Source organism: Etheostoma cragini, chromosome 13, assembly GCF_013103735.1.
Source record: "Etheostoma cragini isolate CJK2018 chromosome 13, CSU_Ecrag_1.0, whole genome shotgun sequence".
NCBI classification, from domain to species: domain Eukaryota; kingdom Metazoa; phylum Chordata; class Actinopteri; order Perciformes; family Percidae; genus Etheostoma; species Etheostoma cragini.
The window spans coordinates 1,477,898-1,502,742 of record NC_048419.1 but is presented as its reverse complement, the minus strand read 5'-3'; the positions used below and the strand labels follow the sequence as shown (position 1 = coordinate 1,502,742).

The 24,845-nt window shown below is 40.4% G+C and overlaps 1 protein-coding gene across 20 annotated transcripts in view; it reads right to left on the bottom strand.

Moving 5' to 3' along the window:
• The window catches only part of LOC117955142 (RIMS-binding protein 2-like), a 60,635-nt gene that overhangs the window by 17,934 nt on the left and 17,856 nt on the right, over nucleotides 1-24,845 (bottom strand). For 14 of the 20 annotated variants that reach the window (XM_034889358.1, XM_034889364.1, XM_034889365.1 and 11 more), the window contains 12 exons: nucleotides 20,248-20,355; nucleotides 19,373-19,501; nucleotides 17,600-17,776; nucleotides 16,114-16,314; nucleotides 9,588-9,755; nucleotides 6,919-7,002; nucleotides 5,797-5,886; nucleotides 5,019-5,141; nucleotides 4,826-4,930; nucleotides 4,591-4,641; nucleotides 3,836-3,868; nucleotides 714-894 (listed from right to left, as the gene is read on the bottom strand). In XM_034889358.1, coding sequence (XP_034745249.1) covers nucleotides 714-894; nucleotides 3,836-3,868; nucleotides 4,591-4,641; nucleotides 4,826-4,930; nucleotides 5,019-5,141; nucleotides 5,797-5,886; nucleotides 6,919-7,002; nucleotides 9,588-9,755; nucleotides 16,114-16,314; nucleotides 17,600-17,776; nucleotides 19,373-19,501; nucleotides 20,248-20,355 — 1,450 coding nt within the window. Of the gene's footprint in view, nucleotides 1-713; nucleotides 895-3,423; nucleotides 3,445-3,835; nucleotides 3,869-4,590; nucleotides 4,642-4,825; nucleotides 4,931-5,018; nucleotides 5,142-5,796; nucleotides 5,887-6,918; nucleotides 7,003-9,587; nucleotides 9,756-16,113; nucleotides 16,315-17,599; nucleotides 17,777-19,372; nucleotides 19,502-20,247; nucleotides 20,356-20,451; nucleotides 20,486-24,845 lie in introns of those variants that run through there. The other 6 variants (XM_034889360.1, XM_034889378.1, XM_034889367.1 and 3 more) reach the window with 3 other exon arrangements.

Genomic DNA, 24,845 nt, shown 5'->3' with positions numbered 1-24,845 from the left:
TTTACGTTTAAGGCAGTTGGGGCTGGGATTACATTACAATGGTTTTTTTTGTGTGTTTTTTTTTAAACATTGCTTTTAGAAATTTGAAATGCCTGTAGCTTAAATTCACAGCCTGAGAAGAACAATCTCACATGCACACACACACTGTATTTCTGATACACAAAGAGATACACTGGTATTTAGATGACTAGATAATTTAATCTAAAAGGAAACTACAGTAAACAAAGTAAACATTGAATAATCCCTATACTCAAAGCTGAAAGGATGTATCCCTGATGGGGGCGTTTAAAATAAATTTTAATGCTTTTGAAGGCCTTCTGATGGTCACATTTCCCAACAACAAATATATACCATCAAAGTTGAATTGTGGTTAGACAATGATTTCATTCAGATCACTTGACTTTATCATTTGTTCGGAGACATTAATCAGGTGAAGCTGGTAGTTTAAAAGCACATAGTTGACACCACTGTGTGATTTACCAAACATATTCATTTACCACTAACATTTCTATTATCCAGTTATATGTACACAACCTTTATTTTTTTTAAATCATGTTTAAAGCACTTAATATCATGAGCAAAAGCACTATGATGTAATCCTATGATGTAAAACTTATTGCAGTAAAGACTCTATCAAAAGCCAAAGCCTTCACACTCTCCCTGTCTAGGTTTCACCTTTGGGTGTGAGTACATGTCATGGTGATATGGCTCACCTCGCTCTGTAGTCAGGCCTACCCCATTGGTCAGAACAGAGAGGCTGGGATTGTTAAAGAGGCTAGCGTTGGCCAGGTCCGCCTTCGACGCCTGCAGTCGAAACTTCTCCAACTCTTGGGACAGCAAGCCAAACTGTTCGCTCTGGCTGCGACATTTGTCCTCCAGGTCTCGTACTTTTGACTGCACACATGGCGTGACAGACAGGGAACACAGCCATACAGTAAAACACAGTGTATTGACCAAGAGACTACACAAGAAAGTGAACTAAGCTTTTCTGAAAAGGTTGGTAAAGTAGTGTTTGAACACAGAGGCTTGTGCAGTGAATTTTGAGTGTTGTAACACCCCTGTGCCCCCATTGTTTCATGGAGGTGCAACGACTCACAAAAGCAGTGCTCTAATCACTTGGCATTTTCCTTTACTGTAGCTTGGTGGTATTTTGGTGGCCAGGGCTGAGTGCACGGTGCACAGGTGGGAGGTTCATTCAAATGAGGCACCATATTGTTATTTTGGTGGGAAACGTGTCTTAGATGTTAAGATAAGACAATGATAGATTCTGTTTCTGGCACAGCACTCAGCTAGTACTTGGATCAACTGCACTGTGTTTGAATCAGCATCAACAACTAATGATAAATGTGGATGAAGCCGTCTGCATAAATGAATCTGAGTGATTTGTATCGCTGCTTTACATCGTATGAAAAGCTTCTCGTTTCGTTCATTAAATTCTGCAGCATCCTGAAGGCAGCAGAACAGATGTTGCTACATCTGCATCCTCCTATTTGAGTAGTGCTGTGCCAGAGCACAGTGACGTTATGCATGGCCGTCCACTGTGTTAACCTTTATTAAATCCCATGCAAGTGACACTAGGCTGCACCGTCACCCCACACACCTGCAGCTTCATTAGACAGGGAGGCTATAACTCACTATTCGACCCGTTTACGAGAGAGACATCGGGATTACCAGGGCTCATTAATCCTCTGCGTAACAGCCTCCTCTAACTATCAGCTGCTCACAATGCATTACCAGCAAACACTTCTGTGTCATGTTATATGACATTATGTAACGTAAATTACAGTTGAACCATGACTCATATAATGTTGGATTATTGCAATCATATAGACCAAACTATGTTTTAATATTCATTACTATCATCATTGTACATTGTACTAATTAACCGGCATCTAGCTGCAGGTTTGTGGTGCTATGTTCACGTTTTGCTGTGGCCGCTTTGCTGTTGTCCGCATGCGCTACTGTGATTGGCTCAGCAGCTTCACAGCGATGACACCAGGGATGTGACTGGCTGAAAGTGTATTTGTTAATCACCACAACCTCCAATCTATATATTAACCGTCCCCCAGCCCTTTTGCACTCTGCGCTGCTTCAAATACAAGAACCCAAATAGGGCTAGGAGACGCCATGACGGTCCGTGTGGCCCGGACCTACCGCTTGCATTTGTCGTTGCACTTCCATGCTTAAGACAGGGCCCTGTACTTAAAAGTAGCTTTATTTTGAAATTGTCAGTCTCGTGTAGAAACCTTAGATACGAATACAGTCACTTACTTGGTTACTATGGCTTTTAACAAAAAAATCTATTAATATTTAGATACAATCCATTTGACGAATCAAATTTCACTTCACATCTGATCTTACACGGGGATAAAGGTTTTGGTGGATGGACAATAGGCAGCATACAGTATACTGTATACAGTCAATACATTGCTGCTTATGTAAGGTACAAATAACTTGTTGTAAAATTAAGTGCTGCAGTATAAGGTTAGATTTCTGCAAGACAGACAATAACAACAGTCAGTAAAACATTTGTTATAAATTTCAGAGACAAATGACGGAGAATTACAGGTTCATTTGAAAGAAAATGGGAGGGAAATAAAGGCGGGTAGTGTTCTGGTAAAATTGGAAACCGGAGTAAAAAAAGTGGAAGGATAGCATAGAGTAGGTTATGAGAAGTTCTATTTTCTGCTTCTGTTTTACACTTCATTCACTCTAACAAACAGACAGCAGGGTATTTGCCAGAACAGTACAGAGGTTTGTCTCAGCTCCACTGAGTTTCTATATGTGGCTGATTTCACTTCAGGTTGCGGTAGGAGTTTCCTGGCAGGCTGATCTGACAAGAGCCTCAGCACGAAACTGTCTGAAAAACATTTCCTGTTAGCTCTCACCTACGCAAAGCGTAGTGTGCACTCAGTCAGTTTATACTGTAGCTACACTGAACTGAAGTAGTAATGAGTTCAGAAACGCCAAGATTAAATCACTTTGAAACCTCAAATTAATACTCAATTGCAAAGAGCAATCTGACTCAGCGATGTGTTGGGTATACACAAAAGGAGAATCTACATGAATATAATAAGATCAAATAACAAGGCAGCATGAAAAGTGTGCTCAGCTGGGAGAGATAACTTTTCCACAGATACACTTTTATCTGGCCTTGTGAATACCTGTTTTACACACACTTTTGGTAACTTACTGCGTTTGCTTTAAATGAGCCTTGGTGGCCACATGACGCTTTTCTGAAAGACTGTTTTACAGTAATTACTGCAGGTCTTCTTTTAATTTAAGTATATGAACAAAACTGTCAACTTGAAGGATTTAAAAAGAAGTAATTGGGGTTTGGTGGTTCTATCTACAGGGCGGTAGGGGAGGTTTAGGGGCAAGAATTTGGCTCAGGAGGTTAAGCAGGCTAAAGGTTAGCAGTACCTGCATGCAGTCCAGTGTACTCTGGTTTGCAAAAAGATAACACATAGGAAAAAAAGAATGCAAAAGTAAACACATGACAGTGAAACAATGAATCTGAGAAAGAGAAAACTTTTTTTTTTTATGTAGAAACACAGCAATCTGAGTCTAAGTTGGCAGGAAAATCCTGTCAGGAGTCAGTATCAGTAGAAGGTGTCTTGGCCCTCAGCAGCCAACACCTGCCTTTTGATTGAACGCAAATCTTTGGTTTATTCTCACAAAAGACAGCGTGTTGACATGGCAACAAAGCTCGGGTTGTCAAGAGGGAAGGATACTTTCTCCTGTGATACTCAGGGTTTAAATAGAGGCAGAAAGCGAGAGACACAAAGCAAGAGGAAGGAAAGAAAGCATTTTTTAATACACAACTATACTCTACCAGCTCCCTCCGCAACACAAGCTGAGTCAACTCCTAAAATAAAATACACACTTCGTTTAGTAAAATGTGCAGTGTGAAAAACGAAGCACATAGAGTACACATATATAGCTGTGGAGGACGGTTTGAGGCTTTTTTTCATAATTTCAAATCAGGAATCCAACCAATCAGGCAGATGGGGGTTTCAACTGTCATCGACTGTCTGGATTCATTTAGAATTCAAAGAGCGTTACCCTCACACCGTAAGCATGTTGAAACGTCACATACGGCAGCGAAAAGCCATCTGTTCAAACTGTTTTCCAGCTCATGAGTGCTGCAAAAATACGTCTACAAGTATTTTCTGCAACAGCTTCTCTGCCAGGTGTTCAGATAAGAATAAAGGCTCATTGTGCTGTATGTTAATGCTGCTTCAGTGGCAATGGGATGTCTTCTGTTTACTAAACAGGGAGATAATCAAACATTTCTATTCTTTTTGCTTGGTGTTTTCACTGATAAATTAAATTTGATCTAAGACATAAATTTGCTAGTGCTTGAGAAGAATACTGAGGAAGCCTGAAACACACTCCTCTCTAAATGTTGGGCCTGAGTGAATTAAGTTCTACTCTCTTGGGTGACTAATAAACACTGGCACCTTTGATTTTTGACAGTCATACTTAAGTCTTGAAAGCAAGTCATGGCTTTACTGTATGGCAATAAAACCACTACATGTTGGTAGAAATAATTTGTTTGCTAGTCACAGTGGCGTAACACAAACTTACCTCCAGCATCTGAACCACTCCTTCATGCTCCCTCTTGGCGTATAACTGAGCCTGGGGATGAAAAAAGACATCAAAGTCAGTGAAACGTGGGTTGTTTGCTAATAGACTTCTCAACCCAGTGGGCTCTGTTAACGGTTAAAGGTTGCCTCCTGCTGGACAAAGCCACCCATTCCCCATAATCAAGCAAGAAATATTTTAGTCAAACACAAAGTATAGTAGAGTCTGTGCTTCTTACCCTCTGTAACCGTTTGATTTCATCCTGTTTGAACTTAAGGATAGCCAGTGCCTGCTCATGTTCCAATTCCAGCTGCTGCCTTCGCTCGGCGACCTCTCGCATATGCTGGTCAGAAGGAAACAAATATCAGAAGGCAATTTTCCTTAACAGCATTGAAAATAAATGTACGCAGCGTATCTGAGCCCAGTGGTACCTTTAGGACCTGCTCTAGGTTCTCCAGTTTGGCACGGAGTCTCTGGTTCTCCTCGAGAACTGAATTGTGTTGAGCAGTCACTTCAGAGAGGTCTTCCCTCAGCTCCTCATCCTCAGCCCGAGTCTGCCAAACAACATGAGGAGATAGCAGGATTAATGTTTTTGCAACCACTGGTCATCATTCCTCTCTGATCGTCACTTGTCTTGTAGATCTCAGCATTGGTGAGTAAACTGTTATCATAAATAGGGCAGCACAATATTAGGAAATTATGCAATATTGTTGCTAAATATTGCAATAACATTACTTGTGATAATCAAACATATATTGAAGTGTACTCCTTTATTACAGTTGATAGCCATGAAAGGGAGAGAGAGATGGGGGATGACACGCAGAAAAGCTAAAATAAAAAATGATTTAAAACAAATGAAAGGTAACCATTCAACATTCTTTTATTGAACAAATTGAACATTGAATTAAATATAAAAGGCACCACTAAAAAGAATGTCAGTTACATTTTAAAGTGCAGTTTTCTCACGATATTTTCTTTCAACTCAAACAAAAAGATATCCCTCGGTGTGTTTTGCCATCTGTCGCAGCCTTTCGCAATGAATTTATCACAGCAGTTGATATCACGATGACAATAAAAAACAATATATTGTGCAACCCTAATCCCAACCAACAGCTAAGATTGCAAAAACTAAGAAAGTCACAGTCACTAAATAGCAAAGAAAACCCTCTTTTCCCTCTAAAGAGCTTGAAAGGGCAGGAAGACACTGACCTGGTCGAGCAGCTGTGCCTTCCTCCTGAGGAGATCTGCCTCCTCCTTTAGTTGCTCATTTTTGCCTCGCTCATCCTCAAGCTGGCTTTCCTGTTAACAAAGCACAATACAGAGTTCAGATAAAGCTGAGGAGACCCATGTCCTCCAAGTCACCCTTATGTCCACTACATAATGCTTAAAGTTTTTTTTTTTTATATATAAATGAGTTTCCCCAGCCTGCCTATGGCCCCCCAGTGGGTAGAAAATGGCAAAGGAGTAAGCCAAGCCCTGGGTGTCCTGCTCTGCCTTTGAGAAAATGAAAGCTCAGATGGGCCAATCTGGAATCCTGCCTCTTACAAGGTCATAAGGGGCAAGGTTAAGCTCATTGTGGGACTGGCTCTAGTGGCTGTAATTCTGCACCAAGGCTGTATTTTGGGAAAGAAACATCAGATCCAGTATTAGGGGACCACTAAGGTCTATATAGAAGAGATCAGATACAGTATTAGGGGACAACTAAGGTCTATATAAAAGAGACTTCAGATACAGTATTAGGGGACCACTAACGTCTATATAAAAGAGACTTCAGATACAGTATTAGGGACCACTAAGGTCTAGATAAAGAGACTTCAGATACAGTATTAGGGGACCACTAAGGTCTAGATAAAGAGACTTCAGATACAGTATTAGGGGACCACTAAGGTCTATATAAAAGAGACTTCAGATCCAGTATTAGGGACCACTAAGGTCTATATAAAAGAGACTTCAGATACAGTATTAGGGACCACTAAGGTCTATATAAAAGAGACTTCAGATCCAGTATTAGGGGACCACTAAGGTCTATATAAAAGAGATCAGATACAGTATTAGGGGACAACTAAGGTCTATATAAAAGAGACTTCAGATACAGTATTAGGGGACCACTACATTCTATATAAAAGAGATCAGATACAGTATTAGGGGACCACTAAGGTCTATACAAAAAGAGTCTTCAGATACAGTAATAGGGGACCTAAAAGGTCTATATAAAAGAGACTTAAGATGCAGTATTAGGGGACAGCACCATGTCATGGGACCTTTAAACCAGACTGGAGCGCCGCCAGAAAACATGTGAGAAGGAACTACTGAAGCAAGAAGATTGCTTACCAAATCCAGACATCTCTTCTGTCTCTTCTTTACTTCATGCTCAAGGTTTTCACATTCTTTTCTCTTCTTGCTCAGCTCACTTTCCTGAACCAACAATGATAAAAAAGCAAGGAGCGTTACATGGAATCCTTAATTCCGAATATAAAACTACATCTTTACACGGTTTTACACTGATTTCTGAAACTCAAATCAAAAACTAGATCTAGTTCTTTAAATAGTTTCAAACTGAACAAACTCTCAAACAAAAAGCAGGATATATTGTATAAAACCAAAAGCATGAAAAAGAAACAAATTGCATTTACATTTTACAATGCAGAATACATTGGCTTTAGTTCCCGTATTGACCTCTGACACAATAACAATGAGGTATTACAAAGCTTAGCATCCTTTAATTATTCTAAATGCAGCTTACATGCAGGACCAGCATAGGAAAAATCAGCTTATTTCAGCCACAGGACCTCAATAAAGTATTACAACTGGGAATGTGTGGGGGGAAGCTACACAACAGAGAGGCTAATTGCGGACCACCAGCAGCCGACTGGAGGAGATGTACCAGTGATGACACATCGAGACAATTATGATAATTAAACTGCAATCTGTGACTCTGATTTGCTTGATAATCTATCAGTCACAGCTTTAAAGGCCTCAATAATGTGCACAAAAAAAAGAAATTCTGTTGTATAGTTAAATCAAGACTGTGAAGCTTAACTAACACAGCGGTGGCACTGATTGGAACCTAAATGTACTGTCAGCTGTTTCATAATCAACAAAGGCAATTCTCTCTAACTGTTCATTTGTTGTGGGTCCCAACTTTTTTATATTTGAATTTGGATTATCCAGTTCTTTCCATCCATTACATTGTCTAAACCATAAAATGAGGCTTTTTCCATGTGCCAAGAGCCTGTATTCCTGTAGAAAAGTCCTCAGCCATGCTAGCAGCTCTGTGAGGCTAAATTTAAGCACAACCAAGCTAAATGCTAACATGAGTATGCAATCATGCTGTCAATTAACACGCCTGTGTTTAACAGGCATGGATTTTTTACAATGTTGACAATCTGAGGTTAGTGTGTTGGCATGCTAACATTTGCTCATAGCACTAAACATAAAGATAACCTGAGGCTGATGGCTCATTAGTTTAGCAGGCATTTGGTCATAAACCAAATTAACCTGATGATGGTGCTGGATTATAAGTTTGGCAGGGGTTGTTATTACAATTAACTTCTGGGTACAATATATTTATACTAAATTCCATGGCACTCCATCCCATAGCTGTTGAGGTATTTCAGTCCTGACCAAAGTGGTGGGCCAACCGTCATTGCTAGAATGGCTCAAAATATTGAGCGATTTCTGGGCTAACATTGTCACTGGGGGGGGGGGGGCATGAATCATGCTCGATGAAAGAAAACTAGTTAGTCTATGATGTACGGTAGGGTTCTTATACAAAAAAACAAAAGAAAGATAAAGACAGTTAAAGTACATTTTTTGTATTTTAATCATGTTCCTTGTTAAACTAAAAAGCTGAAGCTCAGATATGTTAAGTTACTATTTGTGCAACCAGACTGTGTGCTATTAAGTTTCAAATTCACAGTATAACACTCACTAACGTAAATGATATACTTGCACATTCCTGCCATAATTATGCTGATTTCATCAGGACCTGGGTAAAATGAGAAGGCCGTGTGTGCACATAATTTGTGCATTTAAGCAACTATGGAAATAACTTGGGGAAAATTACAGTAGTACAACTTAACATTAGATACAATGTCTCACTCACTGACAGAAAACTGCACTAGCAGCTTTTCAAAATGCTACTGACACATCAGTAAGAGCGCTGAGGTCAGTGCAGACATGATTTTAATTGACACAAATCACAGAAAACACAATAATCGCATGTGCACAGCTCAGTGAAGGGTGAAGAGACATGCAGCCTGTTACTGGACTAATGCTACTGTGTAATCACTTCTCTACACGTCATTAATTAATGTCCGGAATCTCCATTTTCCATCCTGACAAAGAAAGACGACACAGAGCTGAGGAGGGAATATGTTCTATTTAAGCCATGAGAGACCCAATGTAGAATCAGCAATGTGCTACTCTTCTGTTTCCAGGGGACAAGATCAAAATAATCCCGGCATTACATAACAGATCTAACCATAGTTTTCCCTTCGGTGTCGGTCAGCTCAATCACAGATCTGAATTTAGGCTTTAGTTTCACATGGAAATGTAAAGTGGATAGCTAGATGGCTGCAACGATGTTTAATGTGCAGTTATTGCATCTAAGATGTGTGAAGGATTCTTATAAACAACTGATGGAGAAAAGATTTGATATGAAAGACATGCTGCTAACCCTCTAATTTCAGCAACATGCAGAATTGGTACATACTATATAACTGTGGGAAAACAGCAAAACAGACAGGAAGCAGAATATGCTGAAAATACATGTTACTTCTTCACAATTTAAATAAATGTCCTAATGACTACCTATGTATTGTTAACAAATCCTATCGGGACAAAAACATATCGTCCGAGCCCTACAAAACAATATTAACACTGGATCTCATTCTAAGACTTTAAAAGAAAAAAAACCTGATGTGGCACGTTAGCATGGTTTGAATGTTGCGCTACATGATTATGAAATATCAGCAGAGTACATTACTAGATGCTCTCACCAGAAACTGTAGGTGCTGCTCCTCTGTGTGTTCCTCCTGAAGGGAGGGGGTCGGGCAAAGGCCCGGTTGGGGCGTTACTTGCAGCCCCGACTCCTCCTCCTCTCCGGGAGTCTTCTCACACCTGGATGGAGCTTCATCTAATACCACACCCGGGGTCTCTCCTACAACCTGGCAGGGACAGGAATAATCATTCAGTCAGTCACTTCATATGTACAGAGGTGATCCTGAAAAGTCCAGATCGAAGGTTTTGTACTAAAAAGCTCCTGTTCCTATTATAAAGCCATGAAGAAGAGTATGACTGTTATACTATACAGTAACACTCAGCGCTACACCCCCACTGTGAGTGAGGGATTAGCAGCAAGCCTCCTTCCCAGTGGTCCAACTACAATCAAAGAATAATCCGGGGGGGGGAATCCCTCTGGCCAGCAACAGGACTACAACACATTAGCAGAAAGCCTGTTCTTTCTAATTAGGCCCAGTGCAATAACGCAAATGTTTTATAGTAGTGTGCTCTTCTTAGCTAATTGCTATTATACATTCAGTTTTATACGTTTTTTTTTATTTGTCTTACTTGGATCCAGGTGGGGGGCAGGCTGACATTGGCTGAGAGTTAAGAGTCAGGAATCAGTATCTAATTTTAGAGCAAACCGACTTATGCTTGAAGTAGAACTGTGCCAGTGCAGCCAAAGCCATGACCCAATAACTGGATCAAAGGCACTCTGACATGTGCTGCAAAGGGGAGCTCTCCTTTACACTCTCCTTTCTTCTACATTGTCACTGAAATGCATGTCATTCTAGGCGTCAGGCGCAGTTTACAAGATTTCTCTGTTAGGACACAGCATTATGAGACGTATCTGTACCAACAGCAAAACCTGTCACATACACCACCCCAAACACATGACCACGTATTGTTACAGATCAACTACACCATTTACAAAAACATACAGTATGTATAATACTAATTTGTTCCTTTTGATCTGTGCTGTCAAAGTTCCCATTAGATGGTCATTTCTACGTTTTTTACAAAAAACAGCTACCTACCAATTCCCCTTAAAACACTGAATCCACCATTTTGGAGTAGAGATATTTTGGAGAAACTGAAGTTTATTAGTGAGTTGCAGTCCCACTGCAGTGAAGAAACTGAAACATTACAAGCCTTTGATTGGGTCATCGTCATTTTTAAGAAAAGCAAAAAGCTGTTACTAAAAGAAATGAGCATGACATCATGGCTCCACAACGTTAAATATCTGTTGAAAAGCCTGTTTGTTAAGCATGCAGATGATGTAATCTTCTTTTCACACGTGAAGCATCAGGGAGGGGAAGGTCTGTTGTCTCTAAGATGCGTGTTTGAGCATCACGGTGGATACGGAAGACCTCAATATGGAGCTCATGATCCATTGGGACTGTTTAGCACCAAATCAGTGTGTTGTCTGTGAAGTTCAGTGAGTCTGTGCCTGGTTTATCTTTTGGATAGGAGACCAGATGGTGTTACTAGTGGTGACAAAGGCCGTCAGGAGGCACTAATTCCATTGGCCTCTGTACAGACAACAGTGCACAGGAATGAGGGCTTTAAATAAGTGCTGAGCTAAATTTTCTGTTCCCAATTTCTTTTGGTGGTCATTATTGGTCCACTCACATCCATCACCAGTGAAAACAAGTGCCAGGTAATCCTAGCATCTTGGCGAAATTCCCACCTTTGTATTTGGTCAGTCATGGTTAAACCAGTCTGTATTGTGGTTCTTAATTAGCTCACTCATACTCATTGAGTGGGGCTGGCTTAAGTGTGTGGAGTTTGCCGCTATAATCTGGCAGCCATGTGCCCAGAACGGGAGTGACACATAAGTGGTAGCCAAGATGAAATCCCTATGCAACTTTGAACAAACCCCTTCCTTCTGATTAATTATTCCACTACTTTTGCAGCTGCTCTCAGTTTCTTAACTACTTCTTTGCAGAAGGTAAACCTGATTTGGCTTAAATACCGAAGTTAAGGACAATCTAAACTTTTCCTACCACTGAAGGTGTGATTAAACATGCCTACTTATCAAAATCAGTAGTTGCGTTCTTTAAAAAATGAGGAAATATGAAATATTCTCATACACAGCGACAACATATTAGTATGACATACTTTGCTATAAGTCTACAGAAAAGAACAATCCTTTTTTGTTAAGGGAACAGGAGCTCACGATGAAGAGTTCAAGGGATTCAGATCAAATCTAAAATGTCAGTGTTCCAACTAATTTAAATAGCATGCTTTACATTTTCAAGCAAAATTAGTAATGCAATTTCTCATTTTTGCAAGTCCCACACATAGCAGGAAAACTATAATATGCTTAGCAACAAAATCAAGACTTAAAGGTTCATGGCACATTGTGTTACTGTTACATTATTAGCTAAGGCATATTCAGTGTTATTGCATAGTCTAAAATGCATGTAGCCACTTAATAATGGCTAAATTCATCTCATGTTTCTGTAGTAATACAGTCCCTTTACATGAGTAGTACTTAAACAAGTGATCAGATTGTTTTAATAGGACTTTTGGCTTGATTGTCTAGGAATTCCCAATTAAATCATTCTTATCCATTTTGAGCAGCAGTGATTCTTTATTTAAGATGATAAATTTCCAAATTGATCCTGGAAAAAAGACAAAAATCATCATTCTTTTTCACTGAGTTGAACCAGTGAACGAAGGAATCAAGAGTAGTTTCAATCCTACCACCAAACACTTATTACCTTTACCTACTTTTAGCAAATCGAGAATATTTATTGATATTTCAGTGTGTGAAAGGTGAATCCTGTCAGAGCGGTTGTTCAGAATGAGTCCCCAGAGGACCATTCAGCCCATAGATATTATATAGATAAATCATCCAGTGTAATCACAATAATTCTGTGCTCGAATGTGCCTAAACTGTCAAAAACAAACAATACTATATATAAGAAATTATTTAAAAAAAGTTCCATTTAAATAAAGCTGAATAACATCTGAACATCTATAATAAAACCTACCCTCTTTAAGGAAACATGGTTTAAGGATTTTATTACCATAGCACTCATTTCTGAAAAGGTTTTTGTTTTTTGAGGCCTTATAAAATAAATTTATAGCTGGTTCCTGACCTCAAACAGCCTCATCAACCCACCCAAAATGTTACGTTACAGTTAAACTGAACATTGACTTGTTGATTTCTTGTTGCTTGTTCATTAAATATGACTTCTCAACCAAGCAGGTAATGTCACGAGTTTAATAAATGATCATATTCAAAAGGTGCTATGGTTCAGCGTGAAATCAAATGCATCAGTCCCAGCTTTCAAAAGCTACTTATTAAAATCCATTGAATTCAAAGTGAGATAAATACCACTACTGAGATATTTGTGAAATTATCATACTAGAAATGTTATGTTCTACTCATTTCACACACAACAAGTAATATTAATGCCTTTCGTTGCAGCGCAGGTCATTTAAACACACTGCAGACGAATCCACACAGCTGCTGAAGCGAAGCCAAGTCAAGTAAAATAATCAATGAGAATAATCTAGTAGGAAAAAAGCTGGTTGCAGCTCAGAGTCAAAATGTGCTGTGTCAATACTTATGACAATGCAATTAGTGACTTAATGACACCGCAAAAAATATATATCGTCAACTACAGCTAACATTAATATTCTACAGATAATTGCTCAAGGAGGAGCTATTAATATAACATTTACATATAACATTTCCTGGCAAGCAAACTTGTTTTATTTAAATAATTGAATGTGATTGGTAACATATTTTACCTGAAGTAACCTTATTAGGAAACTTATGAATGTTTATATTATTTGGAGTGCATACGAGCTTTAACATTTTATGTGTGTATACCCGTTTGTTATGCATTCCCTCACTGAGCTCTAAGTCCGGCTTTCATACAGTATTCAATGTACAATTATTCAAATTGATTCAAACATTCAATGTTGTGCCCACTTCCTACATTCCCTTGACGTTTTATTTCAGTGTAGACTTTCAGTTATACCTGAGGGAGGCATCTTACTTCGGTCTGTCTATTGGCTTGACTGGGTAATGACAGACAGGACAATACGTTCTAATGTATTGTCATGTCTTTTTAACTTTGAAAATACAGAAATCAGAAAGGCCTTCTCCTGTTGAATGGTTGGCAGTTAGTTTAAGAATTTGACAAAAAGTGATTTGGTGGCTTTTCAGTTGCAGTAAAAAAATTTAAAACTTTCTGTGTTAAAGAGGAATGGGACTGAAGAGGTGTGACAAATCTGAGTCAAAGAAATTTACAGTGCATGCACAAAAACATAATAATTACTCAATTATTAGTAGTTATTAAATACTCAAATCCTGCTGCACATGTAAAGACAGTTATAAAATCATCATCAAGACATAGCCCGGTGAAGGATCCAGCCATGTCTATAGTCTATTCTCATGTTGAGGCCACAGCAGGTGCCCCTGCATGCGTCTTTGTAGCTGAGGTCCTAGCTTAGAGGCTCACCTCTATGTGCACACTACTTCACACAGTGAGGTGCCATTGTGTACACTTGACACTGATGTGGACCATGTATAATAAAGGATCAAGTACACCTTGGGCCCATGCGTACTAAAGCAGGGTCAGATCCCATTCAGCAGGCCCTGAATTCCATAAGCACATTGGTGTAATCCCTGCAGACTACTGAAACGGGTAACTGGATCACTTCTTTTAAAAGCACCTTAATGGATTGGCCTGGCCGTTGATTTTCTTTTTAATACGGAGCATATCAATGTCCACCAATCAAATGCTCTACCACCCTGTCATTAAGTCGGCCTCTCGAAAATTCTAATACTAGAAGCTCGAAAATACGTCTGTTATAAAACCGTGTTTTTGACAGGCTGCCCTTGACTAGGCCTCATGCATGTCCTGTCTTTCTAATATGTAAGAAAGTGGCAGTCCATCACAGACATGCGTGGGATTTACTGAAATTATTAAAAAAACGCTCTGAGATCTAAAAGAAAAATCCCCTGATCTGTGAGTCACATTGTTATACTAGCATGAGGCATACTAATAAAATACTACAGAATAAGCGGGTGATTTTCATATCTAACACAAATGCAACACTCGCTGCCTTGAGCCAATTCTCTCACACTCCTGATTCGTCATGACACCGATTAGTTTTCAGTGTTAAGTCTCAACTTTGAGTCCTGCACGGCTTCAGGCTCACATCCAAGCAGACACATACAAGGATAGCCAGGGAGAACTACAGTGGAGCACAGCGACCGACACGCAGGGACAACAAAACTCAAACGATGACCTACCCCTTTCGTGTGATCTGTGGCAACGTCAAGGCTTCCCTTGGCCTGCTAGTTATCCAGAGCAGGGCAAGATAAAAAAGTCTTAGGTGCGGCTGGGAGTCTTACCTACCACCCAAAACCCTCTCACCGCTGCCACAGCAACAGAGAGCGGATTACTGGACTGTACCATTCCGTTGTTAGAGGGGATTAGAGTTCACACAACATGGCCCCTTTCTGGGTGTGCGCGTGCCACTGGGAGTGCGTGTGTGCGTCCCACAAATGAGAGATTACCACAATCGGCATTCTCATTTGAGCTTCACAGGCAGAGAATTTACTCTACTTCACTGGCAGTGGAGAAAATTTCCAAAAATAAACAAGATTTATGTTTTTAAGTGGTGTAAACTGATATTATTACACAGCCATTGTAACTCTCAAAAGGACACAGTTTAAATAACATTTTCCTTTATTACAGATGTTCAACGGTATGGATAACTAAATTTGACAAATAATGCCCTAGCTACATTGTGTAACCTATTCGTATATTCATTATATATAATATGGGCATTTTTTAACTGTTTGGCCGGTGACTTATCTATCTACACATCACTTCTTTTTCTAAATGACTGTTTCTAAGAACTGAATAGAAGGAAAATCAGCATTAAATGAAGAGAGAATCAGAGCGTGTGACTTTGGTATCTTTGATCAGGCCCAAGTTCAAGACAGGGAATCATCTCATTATGGCTTGTGGCAGATTAGTAACCGCGCCAACGACAAGCCATTACATAACACTGCACGACAGCATCCGTGCCAACATAAACATACAGCGGGTTTTAGAAAAACTCAGTGGGCTGAATTTTGCATTACCAAACAAGGTATACTGGCATCCAAACTGTACTGCAGTACCAACATCATCAATCCTCCTAAGTATAAAAACATCACCTGGTCTGTGTATGTTTGCAATCCCATACATAACCTCAAATAAGCAGCATCACCATACCAGTTATTTCCCCTTTAAACTGACTTAGATGCACTATATGCATCCTTTTGTCTCTTATTATTATATATATATAAAAAAAAAAAGGTTTCCCACTCCATAGTAACTGTGACATACTTTACTTAGCCATTGCGTTTTTGGTATCATGTACAGTTGATTTGATGTTATCTGATTTAGTGTGTGCATAGACAAGGTTCTCTTATTAAAATCACTTAGGACCTACAGGGGTCAGCGTAGAGGTGTGCTATGCTCCGATATGAGGGGATGATTTTACCTTCTCTTCCCCCTCTTCCTTCTTCTTCTTCTCATCTTCCTCAATTTTGCCACACTTCTCCGGGTCACTTGGGTCGGGACTATGGTTGTGCTGCTGTCTGGATGATGTGACCGACAGCTGCCTTTGGAGCCGCAGCACCTCCCTCTGAGACTCCCTGAGAAGCCTCTCAAATTCCACACTGCCAGATGGAACAGGGGAGCCCTACACAGAGACACGCATCAAAGACCGCCATAACACAGTGACCTCATCAAGTCAGCATATAATTGTAGGGCTGTGCAATTAATAGGTGATCAAGATTTCTACTCCTAACAATCGCAAAAAACAGTGTATTCAAGAAAAACTATCATTTTGCACATTACGTTTTGCAATTAAACTCTTATTTTGTCTTGTGTTCTGAGTGGGAAAAAAAGGAATGTTCAAATGGGAAAAGTATTAAAAAAAACTGTTTTTCAGGTTCAAGAAATGCAACATCTTTCCAAAAGTCAATGAGTAATGACATTAAATAATCACGATTTCAATATTGATCAAAATAATTGTGATTATTATTTTTTCCGGAAATCGGGCAGCCCTACATTATTGGTACTCTAACTTTAGTTGTTGACATTTACAAACTACATGCCAAGCAATAACGGATTCAAAGACTGCTAATGAAGAGCCAGACTATTTTTCTTGCGATTTAGAACTGTATTAAAAACACACTAAAATTGTTTTTAATAAATCCCAACAATATTAAATATAACATTTAGAGAGGACTATGCTGGGTTGATGTGGGTTGGGAAAAGGGAAGTTTGGGGTCCCCTACTGGTGCTGCTGCCCCCGCGACCCGATACCGGATAAGCGGATGATGAAGATGGATGGATGGATGGATGACTGCTGGGTAAGATTTTGGGTCATAGACATAAAATGAATATCAAAGTCATCTCATTTGATACATTAAATCTAAACATTCCCATTCGAGCTGAGAACACCACCTCACCCTCCCGCCTGGTCACACCTTATCACATAGTGAGAATTGTGCTGAGTTTCAACGTGGGAACCAACACAGTTACTCTCACACTAAATCAATAGACACCTTACTCTATAAGACCATCCATCATTAAACCCAATAGACGAGTTTAGGAGAGTTCAGGAGAGTTAGCTCTTAAGTCACTGGTCCAGTAATTAAAAACAGGCACATAAAAAGGCAGTCTATTCCTGTACTGTCATCTAGTAGCAGTGGGCAGGCAGAGACGCAGCCTTTGTAATGCAGGTTTAAGGGGGGAGTTAGGATGAGAAGTACCCATGTTGTCCAGCAGAGCGCGAGCTTGTATCAGGGATGATGAGTAGGGTTTCAACGGAACACTGACGCAAACACTTGGAAAATTGATAAAGATCAGAAATAAGTTAAGAAGAGCAGTGGTCTATACTGTGAGCCCAAGTCCAAATCCGTGACCATAGTTCCAACTAGTTTGTGAGGAGTTCGGGTTAGTCTGTGGTTTATAAATACCTTGGCGGTGCCCAGGCGTGCCTCCAGCCCTCGGCACTCTTGCTGTAGGGAGGCAATCTCTTTGTCCTTAGACAGCAGTGCATCGGCGTGTTGGGCAAGATCACGAGCTCGCTGACGGGCAAACGCCCTCTTGTACTGTTCCACTGACCCGGGTCTCATCAGTGACGGGGAATTCACCTTTGCAAGAAGGAAATATGTATTAATGTCCAGAAAACTTTTTATTTACTTTTACATGAACCAAGCTCTTTTAAAGCCTTATGGTGGTATGCAGGAATAACTGCTGTAGATGTCCAGTATAGTGACAAGTGGTGCGGGGAAAGCAGAGGTGTGAGTACCGTCCTGCTGAGGACAGTGGTTATGGTCAAAGATCACTAATAAACTCCCAAAAAACATACAATATTTGACAAGAGCAGCAATATAAACCAGGGTTTTCACTGCCAATATAAGGCTCAGCAAGCCATGTTGGCCCCCACAAAGGCTGAATGAATGTAAAATCAATGTCCCCTTGAAAACTAACTTTTCTCAGATCTAATGGTTGTAGTTGGTACGCAGTGGACTTCTTTAGCAAGCTTTGTCTTTAAGCTTTTTCAGTGTAAATTATGTATTAGCTGCACCAGCGTTTTAGACAATAATGCTAGGAATAATTATTTTCTTGAAGGACACTTCACGAAATATGTGCACTTTATTCTTTCACACACCTAAGGAAAACACTGTAAACTGACCCTTGTAAGGTACTACTTTACAGGTACTGAGCATAGAGCTTTCAGTGTTTTGTGAGAAATGTATGGCTCTCACTTTGGCTACAAGCAACACATATTAGAGAAGCAATCCAACACAGTTTCTATTAAAACACATGATTAGGCCTAGATTAGGTCCAAAAACAGAAGTTCATAAATGCGGCCGAGCTCTTACAGGTCCTTACATTTTTTGTGGGTGTGGATTTATCAAAGCTACATTGCTCTGCCCTTCACTGAGCAGCAGGAGGTGAGGAGGGGGAGGGGGAAAGTCCCTCCCTCAGTGTGGTGAACAGGTGCACTGAGAGTAAATAGCAGCCAGTGGCCTGGACATAAATTGGGGGGGGGGGGGTTTGCTAGACTACTGTATTCTTCACTACTGGTCTTCTGATAACACTCAGGACCCCTGACTCTGTTACTTCAAATACCTGCTTCAAATGCTGCTTCAGACTTCAAAGAGAAACACTGTGCATCATGCAAGCTTTTCATTTATTACAGTCTGTGACTTCATTATGGTGTTCTGGTCTTCTTTCAAAAAAAGAATTCAAACGCTATAAGATTAAATAAAACACCCAAAAAATGCTATGAAAGTAATCATTAATTTTACTTGAAGAATGTTGTATGGATATCATCTATGTTATTTTGGGGCAATTTGGTTGAAAGAAATCCATATTTTGCATATAAAACACTTTAAACGGGTCAATTTGACCCAAGGACAACACAAGGGTTAAGGTGCAAAAGAATCCCTGGTGTTGAATCGATCAACACTGAAATCAATCAATATCAATAAATAAGGTCTCTGTTGTATTACTGTTTTGCAAAGTGGAAGGTATCAATGACAAAACGATGCCATGTGGCAAAAAACGTTGTAGGATGCTGGAATTTTTCAACAAGGCTCCCATGCATCACAAGCCGAAATATACTATTAAAAGTAATAACCATGGATGTGGTGATTGGGATGGTGGTGCTTGATTTGGGTCACAGTGAAAAAGGCAGTTCGCTGTGAAACAGTTAGAGGTATTTTATCTGTGCTGTCTACCACTCTGAGGTTGGCCTCCTGCAGTTTCCGAGCCCTGTCTTCCAGCCTCTTAGCAAGAACAGCCAACTCTGTGTTCTTTCTCCTCAACCGCCTGACCTTCTCCTCAGTCTCTGGGGCGCTGCTCTTCCGCTAAACACATAGGAAACAAATTTCATCATCAGACGCCTGCAGCAAATGATAACACAAACAAGAAAGTCACAAAAAGCAATTATTTAGGACAGCTTATTAATGGTTTGAAGAGTTTTTCAGTGGCAGATGCCCTAGCTTTGTATCATCTGCTTTAGAGGATGGATACCCGACCCGAGCCCGACGGGACCCGACGGTACCCGGCGGGCCGGGCCGGGTTCGAACTGATTTTTAGAAAGGATGCTCGGGTTCGGGTCAGGCTCGGTCACATCAGCGCGATAAGGCATTGAACATTTTGAATTTAAAACAACTTATTATGTAGGTAACCAATGCCATTGGAGGTGTGCACTGATGCGTTCATCTGTTGACATTTCCGAATGCCTTCCTACAATTGCTTAATAAAAGCGGGCTTTCCACACAAACAACTGTGTCGGGCTCGGGTCGGGCTCGGACAGAAATATCTTAATGCCTGTCGGGCTCGGGTCGGGTTCGGTTACTGCTCTGTCGGACGCGGGCCGGGCTCAGACAGAAAAATCCGTCCCGATCCGCACTCTAATCTGCTTGTGTTATTCTTTAAATTCAGAAGACACATGGGCAAACTGACAAGATAATTCTCTATGTATAAAATGAACAGCACCTAACTGAAACAATACACATTTAAAATGTGTTGTTCATCACTTCTGTTCATCTGCCCTACTTTGTAGGAAGCCTTCAGTCAAGACTACAAACTCTGTTATTTTTAGTCTTACCAGTAGCCCATTCTCCTCCCTCAGTATGGTACAGGTCTTTTCCAGCTCATCAAGGGCTCGTAAGAGTTCAGAGTTCTGACGCACCAGGAACCCATAGTCTGTCCCATTCTGGAAAACAAGCACAACACATACATAGTTGGTTTTAGAAAACACCATGAAACACAAGAGAATCCGTTTTTTGGAGTGAAAGAGGGAGCGAGTTACATTTGTCTAGAATTGCTTAAATCATGTTTCATTTCTGAGTTCCAGACAAGCCTTCTTTAGCCAATGTTTACATAGAGTAAGTGCAAGCTAATGGTGGCTTACAGATGACAGCCCACTGAAAAGGCTTTTCATTAGACCAACTCAATCAGCCCACCACACACTAACTCAGCATAAGAGGCAGCAGAGCTCTGCTCTCATATTAAGCTATGAAGGGACAGAACAAGATAAAAAAAAAACAATGAAGGAAAGACAATAACATACAGTATTCTGACACTTTTCATTTCTAAACATGTTGTTATTTCATACTGTATATTTAAATTCAGTCTACTCTAAACATGCCCTTCCTTGCAGATTTTATTTAGCACTTTCCAATTGGAAAAGAGTCCCAGTTAACTGTGATCTTCAGTAATGAGCATTTGTCTCTGGCTTCAGGTCTTTAGGATGATAAACTGTGATAACAGTTGTTTGGTGAGAAAGGTATCAAACTATTTCCCAAAGATACCTTCCAAACCCAGGAAATACACATTATAAGATTTTATAGGAGTTTTATATAGTGTAGTCGTCCTGGATTTGACACAAATTAGAGTGTGAATGTTGTGATCAAGGCTGTCATGTGTGTTTTTTGTCCGTGTGGAGGAAACCAGGAAGTGGTGGACACCTCAGATTGGTCTTTCATCTGAATGAAAAAGGATGGCACCTTGCCTTTTGTGACAGGGACACTCTAAATGAGCCCTGAGGCTCAGCAGGAAGGGTTGAGAGGAGACCTGGCACACATGGATGCACAGTGATGGCTGCAGTGAGAGCAGATGGACAGACAGGGTGAACACATAACCTGGAGGTAAGGGGAGGGTTTGTCCTCAGAGTGGAACACACTCAAAATAAGAAGATGTTAATTCTGCCTCATGTTACCTGTGGTCAGCTAGTCTGCATGTACCCAGAGCTACTCTGTATCCACAGATAGATGAAGGAAAGTGTTTCCGTGCCTGCGGAAGACCACACATCTCAGCACAGCAAAAGCCCACAGATGGCTCCACATGTGAAACCCAGGTAAACCTGTCTCCGTAATCCTCTGGAGATCTCTGCCACAGTGGCATGTGTCTAACAGCACAAAATACTAATGTTACATTACCCATCCTGATGCCATGGTGCTGTACAAAATCCTATCCCACGTCTAGCGGGATAATGTTGTCATGGTAACTGCAGGTGATGGGGACTCTGGTGGCTCCCTGGAAGGGTTTGGATGCTACTGTACCTGTTATTTAAGTCAACACTAATGGCCAGCTGTTTACTAAACCAGCAGCTGAGGCTCCGGTTCATCTTCCAGTACTATTGTGGTGGTACCATTGGACATCCTGTCTGAATATCTAGTTAGGGGGTTACAATCTAGTGCCAGAAAGACCATATGTTTTCAGGGTGAGACCATACAGACACAATATTTGGACTGAAACCATTAACACATAATCTGCTGAGAAGCCTTTCACCAAACAATAAAGTCCCAGTTTACATCCATTTCTTTCCAGACTCATAATAAGAGTGTTGTCTTTTCCTGGTTTTAAAGGCGGCATTACAGTAAAGGGATGTAATTCTCTGAACTTACCAGACTGTTGTAACTGTTCTACAATTTGTCTTTACCCACTTAGTCATTATATCCACATTACTGATGATTATTTATCAAACATATCATTGTGTTAATATTGTGTGAAAGCACCTATCGTCAAGACTACATATTATGTAGTATATACATTTTATTAATATATTTTAAGTATATTAAGTGTACTTTTTGGCAAAACATTGATGCTTTAGACACATCTTCAACCCGACAACACAGTACAGCTATACAATCGTCACAGTTTTAAGATTAGTGTCACTAATTCAGTACCTGACCAAATGTTCCGGAGTTACGGTGCTGACTAATGAACAGGAAGGTGTTGTCATAGTGAAGTTGAACTTTGACCTTTTGGATATAAAATGTCATCATTTAACCCTTTTAGACATTTATGGGAAATGTTGGCATAATTACCGTAGGAATTTTGAATCATTTCGTGATATCACAATATTGGCCTTGACCTTTGGCCTCCAAATTGAATCAGTTCATTCCTTTTTCCAAGTGCACGTTTTGTTCCAAATTTGAAGAAATTCCCTCCAGAGGGTCCTGCGATATGGCGTTCACAAGAATGTTAATGGAAAGACAGACGGACAACCCGAAAACAGAATGCCGCTGGCCACAGCTGTCGCCGGCACAGAGGCTTAAAAGGAATACATAAAACTGTAGAAGTAGTAGAATGGAATAAAGCTGGCATAACTATAAAAGCTAAAATCACTCCGTCATGGCCAGACCCATGGCCGTTTCCCAAAATAGGTTTTAAGTAAATGTCCAACACGGTCTAATTAAATGCAGTCAAAGCAAAGATGTGATCACCATTTGACACTGAAGGCAAAAAAAGATGCTTCCCGACGACATTTATAAATCAATAGAGGCAGTAACTCAGCAACTATTCCCTTAAACTTGAATGTTCTCTTTGGGCACATCTTGACGTCAGCTAAAATACTGAGAGACACAATGTCAACTCATTATATTGGGTAAGCATGACTAAGCATCAAACATTCAACAACAAAACTACGGAGCTTTTATACCACTTCACATCGAAGTTATGATAGATTTTCCATGAAATTAAATCCCAATTTTGAAACAATTTCTCGTTGGCATTGGGACAGTCTAACACGGTGACATTTATGAAGAAGTCAGCCATTTTTTTAAATGTAATTTTGTTTAACAGAGGGCTGCAAACACACTATCCCTATAACACAGTGTGTGAGAATCTCTTCTCATCTTCCCAAGATGATGCATTGAGGCACATAGAGAAGCTGCACACAAAAGTGTATAGCTTGTCATAAAAAACTATGAACAGCATTTCATGACTTGAAGTTATATAAAAATGCATAAGTGGTAGCATGGCAATGTTATAGGTGACACGACACCACAGGATGCCATTATTAATGTATGCTACGCCAAGCCAATGACAAAAGGACACAACACCACCAAATGTCATTGAAGTGATGCTCAAACACTACAACTAGCAAGAATAGTTGCAGCCAAAATAGGTTTTTCAGATTTGAGCAGTTGTGTTGCCTTTTCTACACAGAAAACAACCTTTAAAGACTCAAAGAGAGTTAGCCCCAGCTCTTAGATGAACCTTTGTGTCCTTGAATTATTTTGCCATCAGTTAAAAGGGAGTCGGTCCCAATGTCCCAGTCTTCCTCTCAGGGCAATGATGCTAAAGCCCAATCAATTATCTCAAAAGGAAGGCCAGTCAGAGTGAACTCCGCCTCCCCCTGCCTCCATTCTGATTCTAATTATCTTGGAGTCCGTCCATGTCTTGTAATTGTTCCATGGGAATACATGGAAATACACCGGAGGCCTTTCTTTAGGCATGAGGTAATGCTGGCTTCTTACAGACTGCAGCTTCTCTTGCTGCCACAGAAAAAGGCTGCAGGTGGTGAGGTCCACTCAAGGCCACACTATTAGCATTCAGCCAGCGCTCCTCTCTCGCAGCAGTGCAGTTTTCATGTGGGCCTGGCTCAGTAAGCGGGGCAGATGTAACTCAGTAGCAGTTAGGCAGGGGTCTCCACACAAATGTCTGTCAGGAGAGCCTTCGGCAGGACAGACGGGCCTAATCGGCCTGCAATCATCATGGATACAAGCAGACAACTGAAGGGAGTGCTGATTCTAAAACCCAAACCCCAAAAATACACTGACACTGCTTACCAAGATGCTACTATCTACAGCCTGCGGGGCCTGGAACACATCATCACATACCATACTTTAAGAATTTCATTTTAATTTATCATTCTCTTGTATGAATAGCGGTCAATATGGGAAAGCTGATTATTCTATTTGACTGTGAAGATGGGAAACGTTCTTTTAGGAGATTCAAAGTAAGACCATGTCTTAAGCAATATGTAAAGATAAGTGCATAGTTAGCCAAAATGTCCCATTCCTATCATAGTGCTACTGACTGATTTTGCTGTGAGAGCTCTTGTGCGACTGCAGCAGATGAAAGCAGGGTGGATGAGCTTCACTGATTGCTGGTGTCAGATATGTTGTGCTGTGAAAACCCTCTTTGGCATCTGGGTCAGATTTTTATCATACCACAATTGTCTCGGGCGTTCTCTACCTAAGAAGAGAAGATTATTCACTTTGTGCTTTTGGGGTCCCACAAACTGCAAAGCAAACCATGTTGCGTGTTCCACTTGGGAAAAGGACTATGCCTGTACTCAAAACTCTAAGTATACCCACCGAAGGACAAACTCTACCATCAGATAGCTGTCACAATGTGGGAACACAGCCGGTGGTTCCAGCACCAACATATGTTACTGGTCTTGTTAGCAAATGC